We start from the raw sequence: 16555 nt of genomic DNA on the forward strand, positions 1-16555 counted from the left end.
AGTGGTGCTTGCCTGGGTTTGAACCCGCAATCATCGGTTACGATGCACGTGTTCTAACCACTGGGCCATGTCGGCCCTTGTCCAATTAATTAATAATGTTTAAATCTATTTGTATTTTTAAACTTGTAGTGATGTTTGAGAAATCAATTGTGTTTCATTTCATTGCATAATAATAAGGGTAGTTAGTTCTAAAAACCAAAAAGGAATATTAATCTATTCTGCATATATCTATAGCTGTAACGTACGACTGGCGGCTAAATTTGCCGCGTCGCGTAATAAAATATTATGTTCAGCACTGCGGCAGTCTAGTAACGAGAAATTACCTCTTTAGTATAAAAATTAATATTTATTTCTTAACATTCGCAAAGAATTCTTCGGTTAAATGCATTTAGAAAGCGTGCAGGCTCTCAGTTATGATTTACCATGACTCGAAGCTTGTGAACTTTGACTATTCGACTGTGTCAAATTTCGCAGAAACCATTAAATCATATTTATTAAAGAGATTGTATTAGTTACAGAAATAAATGTTTGTTATAGTATTGGCTTCGGCGAAGTCAAATTGAGGGAATATGATTTAAACAGTTTTTATAGGTATTTTTGTTTGTTCTTGCAATCTCTTCTAAACTACATATCACAATGAGACTTATGATACCTTCGTTGGAAGTAATTTGATCTTTCGCTGGTTTTAAGTTATATGAAAATGTTTTATTGATAACAATTTAAAGCAAAACAAACTAGTAAGTACTGGTAAAAAGGGACCTTGTACTAGGTAACGCTCATTCACTAAGCAAAACAGTAATAATAGTTAATTTTAACGTACATTCCAAAAGTATCTTAAATTACACAAATCTAACTTTATGCCTTTGTTTTCGAGGGCGCGTATTCGTGAGTGTAATATTATTATTAATTAAGTTTGACGTCATACTTCATTGAATATGTTATTCCTCTGGGTATATAAGGTACCATAGACTATAATATAGACGAGGAATTAAGCACTGACGTGGAATAATGCGCCAGGTCGATGCGATCAATGCGTATATCTTCTGTGTCTGTAAAAACACTGGCTGACTCACATGCAAACCGAAACACAGCTGCTCTCTGTAGTGATGTTTTGCGTTCGATTGATGAGTGATTAATTGTTGATGCCATTCCGACGAAGCGTCTTGATATCTTCAGGAAAGATTGAATTTTTAAATATAGAAAAATAAATATTGTTACACGTCAAGTATTATTGAAATGAAGTCCTTAGATATATACAAATATGTATTAATAATAGTTACTATGTTTATATTTTTGTATACGCTTCATGTATATTAGTACTCTATCCTCATTTATTGAATCAAAATCGAAATATTCTTTATTCAAGTAGGCTCATAAAAGCACTTTGAATTGTCATGTTACAGTATTGAATTAATGTAAAGGTACCGGTTCCGAAATTAGATTATATTTCCAGATTGTACTTTATTAGTGTTGATTTAGAAATTTATAAGACCTAATAGCTTATTTTTCTTTTGGCAATATTATTTACGGATAGGTTAAATTTTCAATACATGTTTTATGTTTGTGCCATCCATATTTCTAAAAGCGGAATCTCAGTGAACAAAACAGATCTTATTCAAAGAACGCGTTTTCAATTACTGCGAAGAAATATTGAGTTCTTTGTGATTGGGTAAAAGTTGCAAGTTACAAATAAAAACAATTATTTTTAATTTTGCGTTTACAAGTTCTATTGTTCTTGGCCTCGAGTGCATACTAAACATTTACTAACGATTCATCATCGGAGAATTAAATAAATTTAAATAGGAGTTGTTGAAATAATGATATAAGAATTATAATTAAATGTTCCTTAAGCCTGAAACATCTCTATAGAGCATCTAAAACAACCATACAATACCGCAATTTAACATATCAATATTTAACAAGATAAAATCAATACACAAAGTATTACACTATTAAAAATGTCGTTTCAACAGATGTCCTAACATTTTTCAAAGATCGATTTGTTTGTATTGTCTATGGCCAATGACGCGTGGCGCCGGCAGAGACAAGCTCCATTTTTTTAGCTAACTACAGGATTACATCATACCAATTACGACTGAAATAAACTGGCTACGAGGCAGTTTAAATTTTAATCTGTTTTGAATACTTACTATGATTATTATGAAAATTTTCATGTTTCCACAACAAAGAGGTCCCATCAAAGTATTTAGAATGACTCAAGGTCAGTACCAATTATGAGGCATTGCATTTTTTAATTAGGAGGCTGTATTCATTAATTTACGAGTTAGCAACTACCAATTGCAATAATTTAGAACCGAGATAGTCCAACTTTTAAAGCACACAATTAATATGAACACTTAACCGAAGATTGCGGTTTGAAATCCGGACAAGCGCATCAGTATGTTTAAGTAAAATATATATTTCAAATGAATTTATATATGTGTCGAATGTCAAAATTTGCCATATCCACTTACCACTAAACCACATTTGAGTAGCAAAGTCAAATAAGCTTTAAACACTTCTTCTTAATAGGACAACTCTTAGTTCAGATGTGGGACGTTGACACCCTTACTTTGATTAATCATAATCATAATCCAACAATTTAACATAATGCGAACGAGCTATCTGGATGATCTATCAAAATCTGGATTTTGTACAGAGAGATATATTAAGAAGACAAATAACAGTCAGAATACTCTTTATTGTACAAAAATAAGCACAGGCACAACTAAAAGCCATTAAACTAAGAATTGAATTGAATTGAAAATAAGCACATACATAAGTCACATTTTAATTTAAACAGCGCTCTTCCAGGCAACATTAAGGTAAAGGAAAGAAACAGAGGTAAAAAGAGGTAGAGGTGTACATAGCAGAGATAAACATAATATATTACAGTAAAAAAATAATATATTTAAAATAAAATACACATGCATACACATATGTATGTAAATCTCGTAATTATTGTAAATTCAAGTCTAAGAATATTTTTGACTTTCAATTGACTTCCTACAATGATAAATAACATTTGCATACCATCAATTTTGTTGAAGACATTGAAGGTACACGCATGTCTAGCGGCAGTTTATGCTGATCGAAAACGGAATATGACGGCACATATATATAATCCGCAACGGTCGCCCACGCCACTTTCTTTCCTTATTTGTTACGTAAATTATACCTATTGACGATAAATTAAATCTCGCTATGGATGATTAAACTTATAAACTTATTTCAAATATTATAACAATGTTATAAATTGGGAAACAAATATAATTTTGTTTAATCTTGCCTTGACCTCAGACCATTTGAAAAATTACGTTTCACTTCTTTTTTTTTTTAATTAAATGAATACTAGGAGTTAATCATATAACAATATTACTGCTAGGTATTATTTTGAAGGTACCTACTTTATGGTTCAACGTGTTATAAATGCTTTATTACTCAGAACGCCTCGTCTTGTGGTTTCTGATTTCTTAAAACCGCAAGAAAATCATGAATGTCGAATTTATTACAATTTTAAAATATGAATGTATCCAATAACTCATTCCAGTCATTATTAAATATTTCACCTAGTCGCGCCATCTAGTTTTTGAGGCAACTTTTTGAGGCAACCTAAAGCCTATTCATCTTAAGTAGGTATTAAATAAGTGTGCAAAATCAAAGAAACAATTCTGACAATAAAAGCCAAATTAAATTTTGTCATTATATCGTGACATGAAATTCCTAAATTATATTTCTTTGTCTATAATATTCGACTCGAATCTCATGTTAATGAAATACTAAACGTTTACACCGTTTTCGTTTCTTATAGCCGGTTTTTGTCAGGTACGAGGTGTATTATATAGGTATTTCCGAGCCTGTGATAAATTTTTGACTATCACTTAGTGGTAGGTAGTTTGGTTAAGTACCTATATGTCATTTATTCTACCACCAAGCGGCAATATTTAGTATTTTTGTATTCCAGTTGATTGGGGAGTGAACCAGTGTAAATACAGGCACATAACGTTTTAATTTCCAAGGTTTGTGGGGCATTCTCGATGTAAGGAATGGTTAGTTTTTTTATGCCCATAGAGGGCAGTGGTCACCACTAACCGTCAAGCGACTCATTTTCCTGTCTGCCTACCAAAACAAAAAAAAAGCAATGAGAAATTTAATGCTTCTGTATTGAATAAACATTTCTGACTTTGTTTAACTTATTTAGTTTCTGCTTCTTTTTTAATTTGTAATTGATTGACATAACTTTCTAATCGAAATTTTGGAAAAGGGTAACAACTACTGAGTATCTTGCCAGTTTTTCTCGGTACTCTACATTCCAAACAGGTGGTTTAATTATATTAAAAATGTGGAAGTAACTGTGTTAAGTCTTCACGCTTAAACTGCAAAACCGATTAAAATTAAATTTCGTGTGCAGAGTTTGAGAGCCGGCGAAGGACATAGGCTACTCTTTTGAATTCACCTCTGGAGGGGGTAAAATGGGAGGGTGACTGTTTGTGTACTTATACATAATACATAATTTTTTATAAATTTCGCAAGGAAAAAGCTACGACTTAAAAAGGTTTACATACTTGAATAAGTTTAAAATATATTAATAGGAACTTTAAAATAAAAGCATCAATCAATTTAAAAAGTTTATTGGCAGATGTGCCTACGCATCAGCAATAGTGACTTCAACTTCTACACCAGGCTCAATGTTGATTGAGGTGATCTGCTTTACAATTTCAGAGGGGGAGTGCAGGTCTATCACTCTCTTGTGGATCCTCATCTGGAATCTGTCCCAGGTCTTGGAACCTTCACCACAAGGTGTTTTCCTGGTTGTGATGCGCAAGATCTTGGTTGGCATGCGGACTGGTCCCTGATAAGAAAAAAATAATTCAATTATTATCAATATATACATTACATATTATAACTATATAAAAATCTATTTACATTGAAAACCTATCTAAATCAAAATATTCTTTGGTTGGGCTTTGTTAGGAACATAAAAGCACTTTTGAATTGCCATAATACAGTATTGAATTAAATATAAAGCCACCACTGGTTTAGAAAGTTGATCCGACCAATAGTTAATCTCTTCTACCATTTTAATTACACATGACAGTAAAGTACAATTTTTTAGATATCCTTACTAGATACCAATAAATACTATGCATTTATCTCTTTAATATAATCTTGTATCAAGTAATACGCCTTATTTATCAATGTTTTATTGACATAATGTTTACATTTTTTAAAAGGCCACACAATTAAATACATAAACTATAAAAAACAATATTTAAAATAACTACACTAATAATCAAGACCACGTGGATCATGGCAAGCACCATTTCGACATTATGTCATGTAATTTTATACGTATTTATAGATAAATAGAAAATTTATCATAACAGTTATTTGCTTTAATTATTGAAAATAATTAATGGAGATTATCTATTATTAATAATAGAGACACTTTATCTGTTGCTCTCCTATGAGCAGAGTATAGTATTTAACAGCTATACACTGCACTTTGAAAAGCATCAATCTAGCGCTACTTAGTGAACACACCAGTACTCGACATAATGTGTCTTCATCTTGGCGCTACTGTATTTGATATATTTGTCTACATATAGATATAATTACATTAATTTTATTAAGGTTTATCAATAGGAGCAAAATTATAGCCCCTTGTGGCACTGGTGTTATTGTTATACCATATTGAGTATAAAATGCAATTTTACAAATGTATTTTTCTTTAATTTACTTTTATATGATATATATATAGGTAGGCAAATTGGTCACCAGATGGTAAATGATTACCATCGCCTATAGATATTCATGTTGTAAGAAATATTAACCATTCCTTACATCACCAATGTGCCTCCTTGGGAATATTATCTCTTTTGCCTGTAGTTGCACTGGTTCACTCACCCTTCATACCCGAACACAACAATACAAAGTAATGGTGTTTGACAGTAGAATATCTAATGAGTGGGTGATGTTCTAAGTCCTTAAATAGTTTAACTATGAGTTCTCCCAAAGTTTAAGTTCTGAGCATGTCAATGTCGTTAATAATTATATCAGCATATTTTGGTTACCTTAACACGCAGTTTCTGTTTCTTGGCTCCATTGATAAGATCTGAGCACACTTTTTCTAATGATCGTACGTTGCGTGAAGTCAACGTGATACGGATGCGGTGAATTGGAGATACCTCAGCCTGGGGCTTCTCAATGTCCTTTCCTGATACGACGGCGGCTGCCTGCAATTATGTATATGAACTACATGTTAATGCTGTATATGCTTTAGACATATTAATTTAAAATTATACAAATAATATCAGTAGATAAACAATATATTAGTTTTAAAAATTGTATTTAAAAAGTTGACACGTGCAAACATAACCTAACCGGACATTTTGGCGGACAATTCTTAAATATGTCTGTAGATGTAAATTAATAATTCATTCGTGAAGGGAACATATTTCTTACCATTTTGATGCGATTTCTCGGTCGAGATAAACAACTTTTCTATTAAAGTTTGCTCAGCGCTGAACCGGAGAACAGCTTGAAACAAATGTCACATTAAAAGAGAATCAAAATGGAGCGGTTCTTGCACAGACTATATTCGGCGATTCGTGTAGAAATTTTTAAGTCCTATAATTTTGTAATTATGGTTGATATTTTACAAGTATAAAAATAATTAGTGTTCTTTATTGATGTATAATTTAGATAGTTTTTAAAAATATAACTTAAGTATAGTTATCATATTTATTAAAATTTAATATCTATGCTTCATGTTACTCCAGATTTTAATGTATGGCAACTATGTAATTTGAATTAATTTAATTATTAAGTCATATTAATTTTAAAATAATTCAATCTCTTTCTTTATAGAGCAATAATAAAGCATTGTCATATTATCACGGCCGGGGTTATATATATATTACATAAAATTCCATTTGAAAACAGTATCAATACAAATACATTTATCTCAATATTGTTTTATTTACTAAGCATTTAATGAAATAACGATTACAACAAATTATATGCTACATATACAAGATTAAATATAACCTAATATTTAATTTCTTAAATAATATAAATCAAAGAGAATAGAAACTGAGCTCTTCTTCACGGTTCTTCTCACATCTAGTACTTCTTTCAGTTTTAGACGTTATTAACCATTAAGCTTTTTACTTGCCTGTCGAATTTCCTGTAAATATAATATATTTTAGTACATTCAGATTAATTTTAAAAAACAATATAGTTTTATTACTTACTGAGATATGATTTGATCGCCAGGCAAATGGAATGGATTACAGATCGCATCAGCGTAGAGCGCATGAAGTCTACGTAAAGCAGTTCTAACTTCAGCGTCTCTTATATTGCTACCGCTGGGCGAAGTAGAACTTGTTACAAGTACAAGTTTTATTTTTGTATTTGTAACATAGCCGTAACTGTAAATAAAATTGACTTTTAAGTATGTGACTTGTTCTAATAAATAGTACTTACAAAACTGTTACTATACATTTTATGTGTATCTGTAGAATAAAGTAGTCCAAGATAGAGGTCACGTAAATCTGTCCGGGCTGCATTAGCACTAGCAGTAGCATTATTGGAATTTGTCGTGGCCAATCTTTCCTCTAGAGCATCCAGAGCGGTGTGAACCAACCATTGGCGCGACAGTTCATTATCTGTACTCGTATCATTACCAATCCCACCGATGTAAAGCGGGGAATTCTGGAAAAAAAATTAAAAATATTTTTATTACTAAAAATAATATGTAGTTAATAGTAATAAATGATGTATTACGTGAAATGTGCAAACTATCACGTGACTAGAAAATAGCCTACACAATTTAGTCACTGTGATGTCATAATGTTACCGTTCTCAAGGAATTAAAAACGAAATGTTATTTTATATTTATGTTATATTATTCAGTTGTTCGTCACAGGCAAATTTAACATTGTGATGTCACTTGCCCTCTGAACAACCGGGTTCAAAGAGGCAAGTAACAAAAGACGTTGGTAAAATAAAAAATCTAATTGAATTTTTGATAATTACGAAATAAATAAAATATTTTTGTATTAAAAATGTAAATCATTTCATTTAAAACAAAAGAATAATTAAGTGTACAATTACCCTTAAAATCGGGAGATTTGGCTATTATCACGAATCCATTTGTCTATAGTTAATATGACAACAAAGATTGACGTGTTGAATTTATACTATTTTTACATCAGTAAACAAAGAAAACCACGGTTTCAAAGACTGTAATTCTCTTAACTGTTTGCTGTTTAATCAAAAGTGTAAATATTAATGTGTACTAAACAATCGTAACAAAGGATAGTGAAACAAACTTACATCTTTCCCGATAACCGCTACGCAAACAGCCATTGTGTACCAAAATCTGAACGGAAGTGAATTAAACGTCAAGTGACCGTCGAAGTGCGTGTATGGCGGGATAATTTAAATTATTTTTATACAACAAATATTTATAAATAACTTTACAATTTTGCGACTTCATCGCGGTTGCGTACATACCTCCTTTAATCGGGAGGTTTTATTTTAAACGCGGTATTTACAATCCTTCAAAATTTTTTGGAACATAATATTCCGTTTGTTGATGATGGCGGAGCGAGAAAACGAAGAACCGGCCGATGTTATATACGAAACTGACGAAAAAGGGCAGCGGGTTGTCGTTAAATCGTTGGAGTCGACGTCCCGAGTGTATCTTCGTTTCACCAACAGAACCTCTCGGCCCGTCGACGTGTGGTGGCGAGATTTCCACGGAGCGAAGCGACATTACGTCCGTTTAGAGGCAGGCACGTTTTTTGACATTAATTCCTTTATAACTCACCCGTGGGAGTTCACAGATGTAGCTACCAAGGAAAGCTACGTTATAAACAACAAGCCAATCTACAGACCACCGAGAAACATAGGCGGCATGATGTATAGGACTAACTGGAACATCACAATCGGTGTAAGGAGTCTTCGTCATACGGTTTTGTTGACACTCGCTATCAAGATAGACGATCCCAATTCTGTCAACGCTCTCGGACTGCCAAGAGTACTTGGAGAGGAACTGCAGAAGCTAATCAGACTGTTCCACAGACCAAGAACACCTCCACAGCGCGACTGACGTCAAATTATATTTACGATTGCTGTAATGATCATATTCCTGTACCTAACATGGTGTTACTTCCATTATCTTGTGACGAAGGTATTCGTAAAGCTTTTTAAGTAATTAGTTTGTAATTTTATGCATTTATTATAACCAAATTCATTATAAGTACATATATGCTTTTTTTTACTGTGATATTTTATGTTGCAAATCATTTTAAAATATGGAAAATAGTGTTTTTAATCTGTGTTATCTCTCATTCAAATTAACTATATTCAAAGTCATTATCAGTTGTCCTATTTAAATAAAAAAACATAATATAAATTTAATTGAAACGGTAACAACAATAACAAGCTGGATTAATCACTAAAATCATATCAATAAAATACTGTATTTTGTCATGAATGAGTGATTAAAAGTTGTGAAATCAGTAATCTGGAGATACTCGACACTTTAGTCCCACTATAAGGCATAGTTCTTTATGAGCCACTGGAACTTATTATGCTTGTGTTATACAGTTTATTAAATTAAGTAAAATTATGAGGATAAATAACGTCAACGCTATCTGTCATGTGCCGTGTATTACTGATAAAATTACAAAGACTATTACTAGAAATTAAAAGAAGGATTAGTCTGCAACAGTCTTAGGATTCTTTATCTCCGATTACTAAAATTCAACTTCCTGCATTATTGTATATGGAAAAAAAATCTTAATTATCTTATCTTAAAACGTAAATTCTCTTGTTAATAATTTCACTTAAAATTCAATAAGTAAATAATTAGAGAGATAATTATGAACATTTAAAGATTTAACCTATAAGTAATTATGATATTACAAATATGCATGAAAATAGCTTTACAATTAGCTTAAAAAACATAAATATATATAAGAGTTATATTTTTATAATTCACAATTACCATTAAGAACTACTGATTTTTTTATATTAAATATATCATCTTAATAACAAAAGGGCGTAAGAACAAAGAAGCTTTCTTTGTATGGTATCTATAATGACTCATTATGTATGAAGTTCTTGAAATTTTGCCAAAGATGTTCCGTGTTTAATTTGGTACAGAAAATCAATTCTTCTTTTTTATATGTTTAATCAAATACCAAACATAACGGCCTTATAAAATGTTTAGTGAGTGTTTAGATAAACACTGCTTTCTCTTTTTGTCATCTTTGATTTGATATTCAAAAGAAGGAGACAACATTGTTTAAACAACCATTTTTTAAATTATATGTTTATTAGGTATATTCGTAAATTTAAATGTCAACACTTTTAACAGTAAATAAACAATATTCTAAGTAGAAATGCACTTTTGCCTTGTAACATTATTAGGTATAAAATATATAAATAGTACAGAAGCATTTTTGAAAACAAGCTTTTATAAACATTATTTCATGGCAATGCTATTGATCGTTGAGGATTTCCTTCTTCTAGAGCCAATCCAGGGTGAAAAATGAATTCATTGGACTGAACCAACGCTCCATGGGACTGGTTCTTGTTGGGCTTGCTAGATTTGAACTAAATAAACCAATAAATATTCCTTGTTGTTAAATAAAAGCTTGTAAAAATGGCAAATTACTTTAAATTCTTCAATGAATATAAGTTAAGACTGTATTGTACTGAAACCAAGATCTTTATAAATATATTATAATAATAATCAACATTTAATACAAATTTATATTTTAGTGGTTAATAAATATATTTTTTTTAATTTTTGATATTCTTTTTTGGGAATTTTTATTAAGAAAACATTTTTCAAGTGCCTAAACCTATGGTCCCATAGTATGTAATCACTCAAATAGAGTTTAACCCATTATATATTTGATATTGTTATGATATTTATGACTTATTATCTCCGAAAGACCACAGTTATGAGAGACTCATAAGTGTAATATGAACCCTGAAACTGGATGGTTTAGATGGACTTAGTCCTATCGTTATTGTGAGAAAATGTAAATAAAATGTCAGACTATTGAAACAATTTTAGAACTATTCTTAAATAACCACATTCTTACCTACAGTTTCTGCATGATGCGGTTTATTAATTGCTATATCAATTGATTTTTTTATTTTTTCAATTCGGGAAGTTTAAATTAAGTTTCCTGATTTGCAAAATAGTTCTTATGTTTTGTGTACAATTTGTATTTATTAAAATTAAGTATTTTTTCGTATTTTGCTGATGGTATCATTCATTTTAAGTAGATATATCACAAATTAAAATGACATTTAAAAAGAACAGCTTGAAATAGAAAGTAACACAATCTTCTACACTGTGTAATATTGTTTAGTATGATTTATATGTTAAACTATTATGATGTATTGCCCACATATACAAGTAGAGTTTCTTTTAATTCTTTGCTTGCTCTATTAGAGTAAGTTATTCAATAATAAAAGCATGTTAATGAGCTTCTGAGATAAATATATCAGATAATAAATGGAAACTTACACAATTCAGTGTAAATTATAGAAGTATAAAACCTTTATGTTTAAATGTTACAAATAAATATTGTGCTAAATATCATATTATGTAAAAAAATCCTTAGCTCACCTTCTAGGAGGGTTGACAAAACAAGCATTTTAAATTGTTTTTAACCTTTGATGCATAAAAATATTTTTTCAAAGCCCATTCATATTCAATTTGTGTGTAACAGTTATATCTTAATTGATATATTATTTTTATTTTAAATAAATGTCAAAAATTTAAATAACTCACTATGTTGCAATGTAATATTTATTGTAATGTGATGGCATTGGAATGTAGTATATTATGTTTTAAATTCCTACCTATGTAATTTTTTTTACTAAAAAAACATATTTTTGTAGATTGTTACAATTTAAGCTTCAGGCCTACTTTTAAGTGTAGTAAGACAACCTGTACCGAGAGACTTCATTCGTCCCAATGTTACAGCAAAATACAAGAAATAAATATGTTACATTCTTTAAAACAAGATCTAAGATAGAATGTAAAATTAATAAGGCACTAGTTATCTTAAATGTTATTCTAAATAAACTATGATTTTGTGTTTGCTCAGAACAAATAATAAACTATATTGAACTCACAACCATAGCCACTTGGACTATATCATATATAATGTAGAAACTTATTTTAAATATTGTTAATAAACGTGCTGTAATACAGAATTAGGACAACCATGTCCTGTAATGTATACAGTTTTGTATTATAAATAAATAAATTGAATATGTATGCTATCATCATATAAGGAAACAATTGTCTGCACTGTTTTTTTATATATAAGTACTTATTATGTTATTAATTAAATATTATATCACATATATTGTTAGTTAAAATGACTTTATAATTTTTTATATTTGTACAAATATAGTTTGAATTATAGATATTTTCATATCAGATATTTTATACCGAACAAATGTTCACATTTTTTTAATTCTAACAATAATACATATTTCTTAATGTTTATAAAAGTGTTATACAATTTGTTTGTCCCTGCATTTAATAATCTCAATATTTATATAATAAGATTAATTATATTGTTCATAGAACAGGACTGAATGATATTGCTATCTCGGTCTTAACAGTGGGCTTAAGAAGAATAGATATTATTTTAACTACTTTATATATTGTATACGATAGAATCAACACTGTTTAAATTTTATTGATTGTAAATAACTTTAAAGTGATATTGGGAGAACTGACGATGCTAATGATCGATCTTTGTCAACATCCCGATGAGTGTTTCAAAATTAATAATTAAATAAAATGAAAAGTAATTTTATAGTTGACTAGAATTGGTTTATCAAATTTTATATTTTTTAAATATTAATTAATTGAAAAGTGTTACGTTATCACTTTGTGCCATATAACTTATTGTGATGTTTGATTCTAATTAAGTTTAATGTATTAATAATTAAAATAACTTTTGATAATACTCTGTTTTTTTTTTTAATCTGTGCACATTGGATTTATGTTTTTCAAACAGCATAACATATTATTATTTTAATATACTAAGAATATTGAAAAAATAATTGATAGTAAAGCTTTGTAGATCAGATATTCTACCGCAAAACAACAGTACATAGTATTGTTGTATTCCAGTTTGGAGGGTGAGTGAGCCAGTGTAACTACAGGCACAAGGAACATACCATGTTACCTGACAAGGTTGGTGTCGCATTGAGGATGTAAGGAATAATTAATATTTCTTAGAGCGCCAATTTCTTTGGGTAGTGGTTGGTACCACTACTTGCCATCAGGTGGGCTATTCGTCCGTCCGCCTACCTATACTATAACAAAAATATCTGACGTGCCTTTGCTGCATTTCCTACTAAAACTGAAGACTCAAATCGCTGTTCAGTCATCAGTGATGCGTCAGTCTTGTGTGGCAGACATTCTTACCTTAATAAGCTTACCTAAAAAAATCTAAACTACCTACTAAAATCATATTCCTCTTTGTGCTATGCCCTAGTTGAGTAAAAATTATCTATACAAATTATATTTGATTTTAATGAGCACTAAACGTTTATATTTATCTAAATATAAACGTTTTATCATTTGTCAACAGTTTCAAATATTTTCTAATCAATAACAAATTAATATAAATTATATTTGATAGCCGGTTATAAATAAATTTTGGTTTATTGTAAACAATTTGTTGCTATTTGGATTGTGGTATTTGTTGTTGTTATGTCGCAGATATTTATAACTTGGTCTAAGATATCATTTATATCTTATTTGAAATTACTCAATAAAATGCTGTTATAGTTTAGTTTCATTAGTTTGTTTACATCCAGAATAATGTTAAGAGTATGTCAAGTCATTATAACGTAATTCAAATGTTAAAGAATGTAAGTAAGGAAACTGTCACTACGGAGTTAGAGAATATGCGCTCGACCTTTGGATTTCTTATCTTAACAAAGTTGGTTTGAAGTTAAAGGAAAAATGTCACCTGGGATCTCAGTTGGTATGGGAGTTCCTCAAGGATCAATTCTTGGACATTTTTTTTTCCTCATATACATAAATGACTCATTCTTTCTTGTTGGAAAAAAATATTATATAGTATTGTTGATAATTCCTCCTAGTTTTTAATATTAAAAGAAAGTATGTACAGTATGACGATATAAACAATATTATCTCTGATATAGTACACTGGTTAATCTTAGGATAAATCATATCATAGTCAAAATGTAAAAGCTGATGTACTTATCAATGGGGAATCGATGGATCAAGTTGAGGCAGCTAAATTCCCTGGCCTTACTGATGATACCAAGTTGCAATGGGTCCTCCATATTAACGGATTGGCGAGTAGACTAAGGTCTGTGGCATTTGGTCAAAGAATTCGGGTATTTTACCGATGTTGATCTGTATCAAGGCGACCCGTGTCGCCTAGTATATTTCAGTAACTTTCACAACATAATGTTTTATTTTGGGATAACGCAGCCGCTATCTATACGATATATCATAAAAGGGCTACAATCTACGACCTAGGAGCTAAAGAATCATTGAGGTAAAAATTTAAAGAAATCAAGATATTAAGTGTTGCTTCTCAATTATATCTACATTGGGTATTTTAAATTAATGTTGTGGGAATTTTAAAGAGCGACCTTTAGTCCGAATTCGTTCATGTTCGAATACGAATGTCCACCATCCTTTGTGGTTATTTTATTTCAGTTGCGTTTAAATAAATTCCTAGTTGTAATAAATCTTTGAAGAGCTAAGAAAACGTTAATGGTTTTAAAAAATCCCACAAAATTGATTTAAAATAATATCCAATGTAAAAAAACGTATTTACTTAACTTACTTACTTAATACAAATTTAATATAAAATTTAGATACATAAACAGTTCAGTAGCTAAGTTACAATTAAGATATTTTGTATTAAATTTGATAGTTTATAATATTATGTAAATTTTCGAGAAAAGGGTTTCGTGTTTTTTTTAGTAAAATCTGCTGGGAATAATATGTCAAATCAGTTTTTTAAAAGTTGTATATTGTCTGTGGGAAAATCTTATCTTTGATTAGTTCTTAATAGTGATAATACAGAATCTACATTCCACAGCTTTGAAATATTAACTAGTGTATAGTACAATCATTGTACTATAGGTAGATATTGGTTCTAGGGTTGCCAGTTGTCAGAATTGTTTGCCTTTTTTATGATCTTGCGCGATGAAATATTTACGAGTCCAGTTAATTTTCCGGTTTATTATGAGTGATTTATAACAGCAGTAAACTATTGCAATGTATAATTTGTTTCGTGGTATAATTTTATTTCTGTTATTTCAACATATTCTATTTACACGTAAACAAGTAATAATTACAAATAAAGAAAACTTTTCACAAATAACGAAAATAAAAGACTGACATGGAGTATAAAAAATATTTTATTGTTAAAAAAAAAGTTAAGTATCGCAATTCACTTGAAGTAGTCACTCTGTAGTTTGTTTCATTTCTTTGTGTAAGTGTGCCACTATCGCCACAGCTCCCCCCGGTATGAAGCGGATGAAATTGTCAGCAGTTAAGGGTCCCAGCGCATACAAGCCCTTGGGAGCGTTCAAAACCTCATGCGTACTCTTGTCTATTGCAATGGGATTCCCCCTCCCATCCACTGGCTTACTCGGATCCACACCAAACCCGAGTCCGTCACTGAACGGGTTAGTCAAATGGCACTGGCAAGTAACTTTTCTCTTAACACTATCGCTATACGGAATGATCTCACATTGACACTTCACAGCCTTCTCTGTTTCTAAACGATTGCACACACATTTTATACTCCGTCGATTGCAGTCCGGTATCACGCACTTCGTGTCGGTGTTGCCATTTATTTCTGAATAATTCAAATATCTCGATTTGCATATTTGTATACTCTGTCCCAATACGGACTTGATGTAGTGCCAGTGGTTCCTGAGGAAGCATTGTCTTTGGTTTTCGTCACTTTCTTTTTCCTCGATGCATTTGATGCATTCTTCTTGAGGGACCATGTTGTTGAGACTGAAGTTCGTTTGGAGGAAGAATAGATCCGGTTTTGAGCCAATAAGGACTGCTATGAGCGAGACGGTCAGTTCTACCGTCTCATTTGTGACTAAATTGAGGAGTTTCACCCTCTTTAAAGCGAGGATTGCGTCGTCTTTATCTTCATAGAGTTTAGGAGAGGATTCCTGTTCGGCTATGGGGGTAATTTCTACAATCATGTGATCGGGGTAGGGGGTGTAGTAGGGGTGGTTTCCAGACGGTCCGTCGAGCATCATTTTGTATACCTGTAGATATAAATAATATAATTAATATAGTACTAATTATTCACCACTTTCGACACTATATGGTCATGAACCTTTATCAAGATATATATTTATACAGGGTTATTGGTAATTCGACGTATTCCCGTTAGGAGGTGATAGACATAGACAAGAGGATAATTTTAACCCCCATATGGATGATGCAAAAGTGAAGCATTTTTGTGTTATTAGGTTTTCTAGA

The 16555-nt window shown here is 30.8% G+C and overlaps 5 protein-coding genes across 6 annotated transcripts in view; 1 reads left to right on the top strand and 4 right to left on the bottom strand.

The window, feature by feature from the left end:
* LOC113392855 (trafficking protein particle complex subunit 2-like protein) overlaps positions 1 to 8425 on the bottom strand; it is a 177136-nt gene extending 168711 nt beyond the window's left edge. The window contains exons 1-4 of one of the 2 annotated variants that reach the window (XM_026629448.2): positions 8341 to 8425; positions 7505 to 7716; positions 7257 to 7433; positions 6962 to 7189 (exon numbers count right to left, since the gene is read on the bottom strand). In XM_026629448.2, the coding sequence (XP_026485233.1) occupies positions 7144 to 7189; positions 7257 to 7433; positions 7505 to 7716; positions 8341 to 8373 (468 nt within the window). In that variant the 5' untranslated portion in view covers positions 8374 to 8425 and the 3' untranslated portion in view covers positions 6962 to 7143. Of the gene's footprint in view, positions 1 to 6961; positions 7190 to 7252; positions 7434 to 7504; positions 7717 to 8340 lie in introns of those variants that run through there. The other variant, XM_064218918.1, reaches the window with a different exon arrangement.
* LOC113396223 (mitochondrial S-adenosylmethionine carrier protein-like) overlaps positions 1 to 16555 on the bottom strand; it is a 260338-nt gene that overhangs the window by 170179 nt on the left and 73604 nt on the right. The gene's annotated exons all lie outside the window — the stretch shown is intronic.
* LOC113392856 (small ribosomal subunit protein uS10) lies at positions 4616 to 6624 on the bottom strand. Its single transcript, XM_026629449.2, has 3 exons — positions 6466 to 6624; positions 6075 to 6236; positions 4616 to 4852 (listed from the first exon to the last, which is right to left on the bottom strand). The coding sequence occupies exons 1-3, from the start codon at positions 6466 to 6468 to the stop codon at positions 4646 to 4648; spliced, it is 372 nt and encodes a 123-aa protein (XP_026485234.1). The 5' UTR covers positions 6469 to 6624; the 3' UTR covers positions 4616 to 4645.
* Positions 8606 to 9118, top strand: LOC113392854 (von Hippel-Lindau tumor suppressor homolog). Its single transcript, XM_026629447.2, has one exon. It carries the CDS (start codon positions 8606 to 8608, stop codon positions 9116 to 9118), a length of 513 nt encoding a protein of 170 aa, XP_026485232.2.
* Positions 15448 to 16555, bottom strand: part of LOC113392867 (oxidative stress-induced growth inhibitor 1-like) — a 55158-nt gene continuing 54050 nt past the window's right edge. The window contains exon 10 of the mRNA XM_064218920.1: positions 15448 to 16338. Coding sequence (XP_064074990.1) covers positions 15511 to 16338 — 828 coding nt within the window. The 3' untranslated portion in view covers positions 15448 to 15510. The remainder of the gene's footprint in view (positions 16339 to 16555) is intronic.

The sequence above is a fragment of the Vanessa tameamea genome, chromosome 25 (genome assembly GCF_037043105.1).
Source record: "Vanessa tameamea isolate UH-Manoa-2023 chromosome 25, ilVanTame1 primary haplotype, whole genome shotgun sequence".
Taxonomy (NCBI): domain Eukaryota; kingdom Metazoa; phylum Arthropoda; class Insecta; order Lepidoptera; family Nymphalidae; genus Vanessa; species Vanessa tameamea.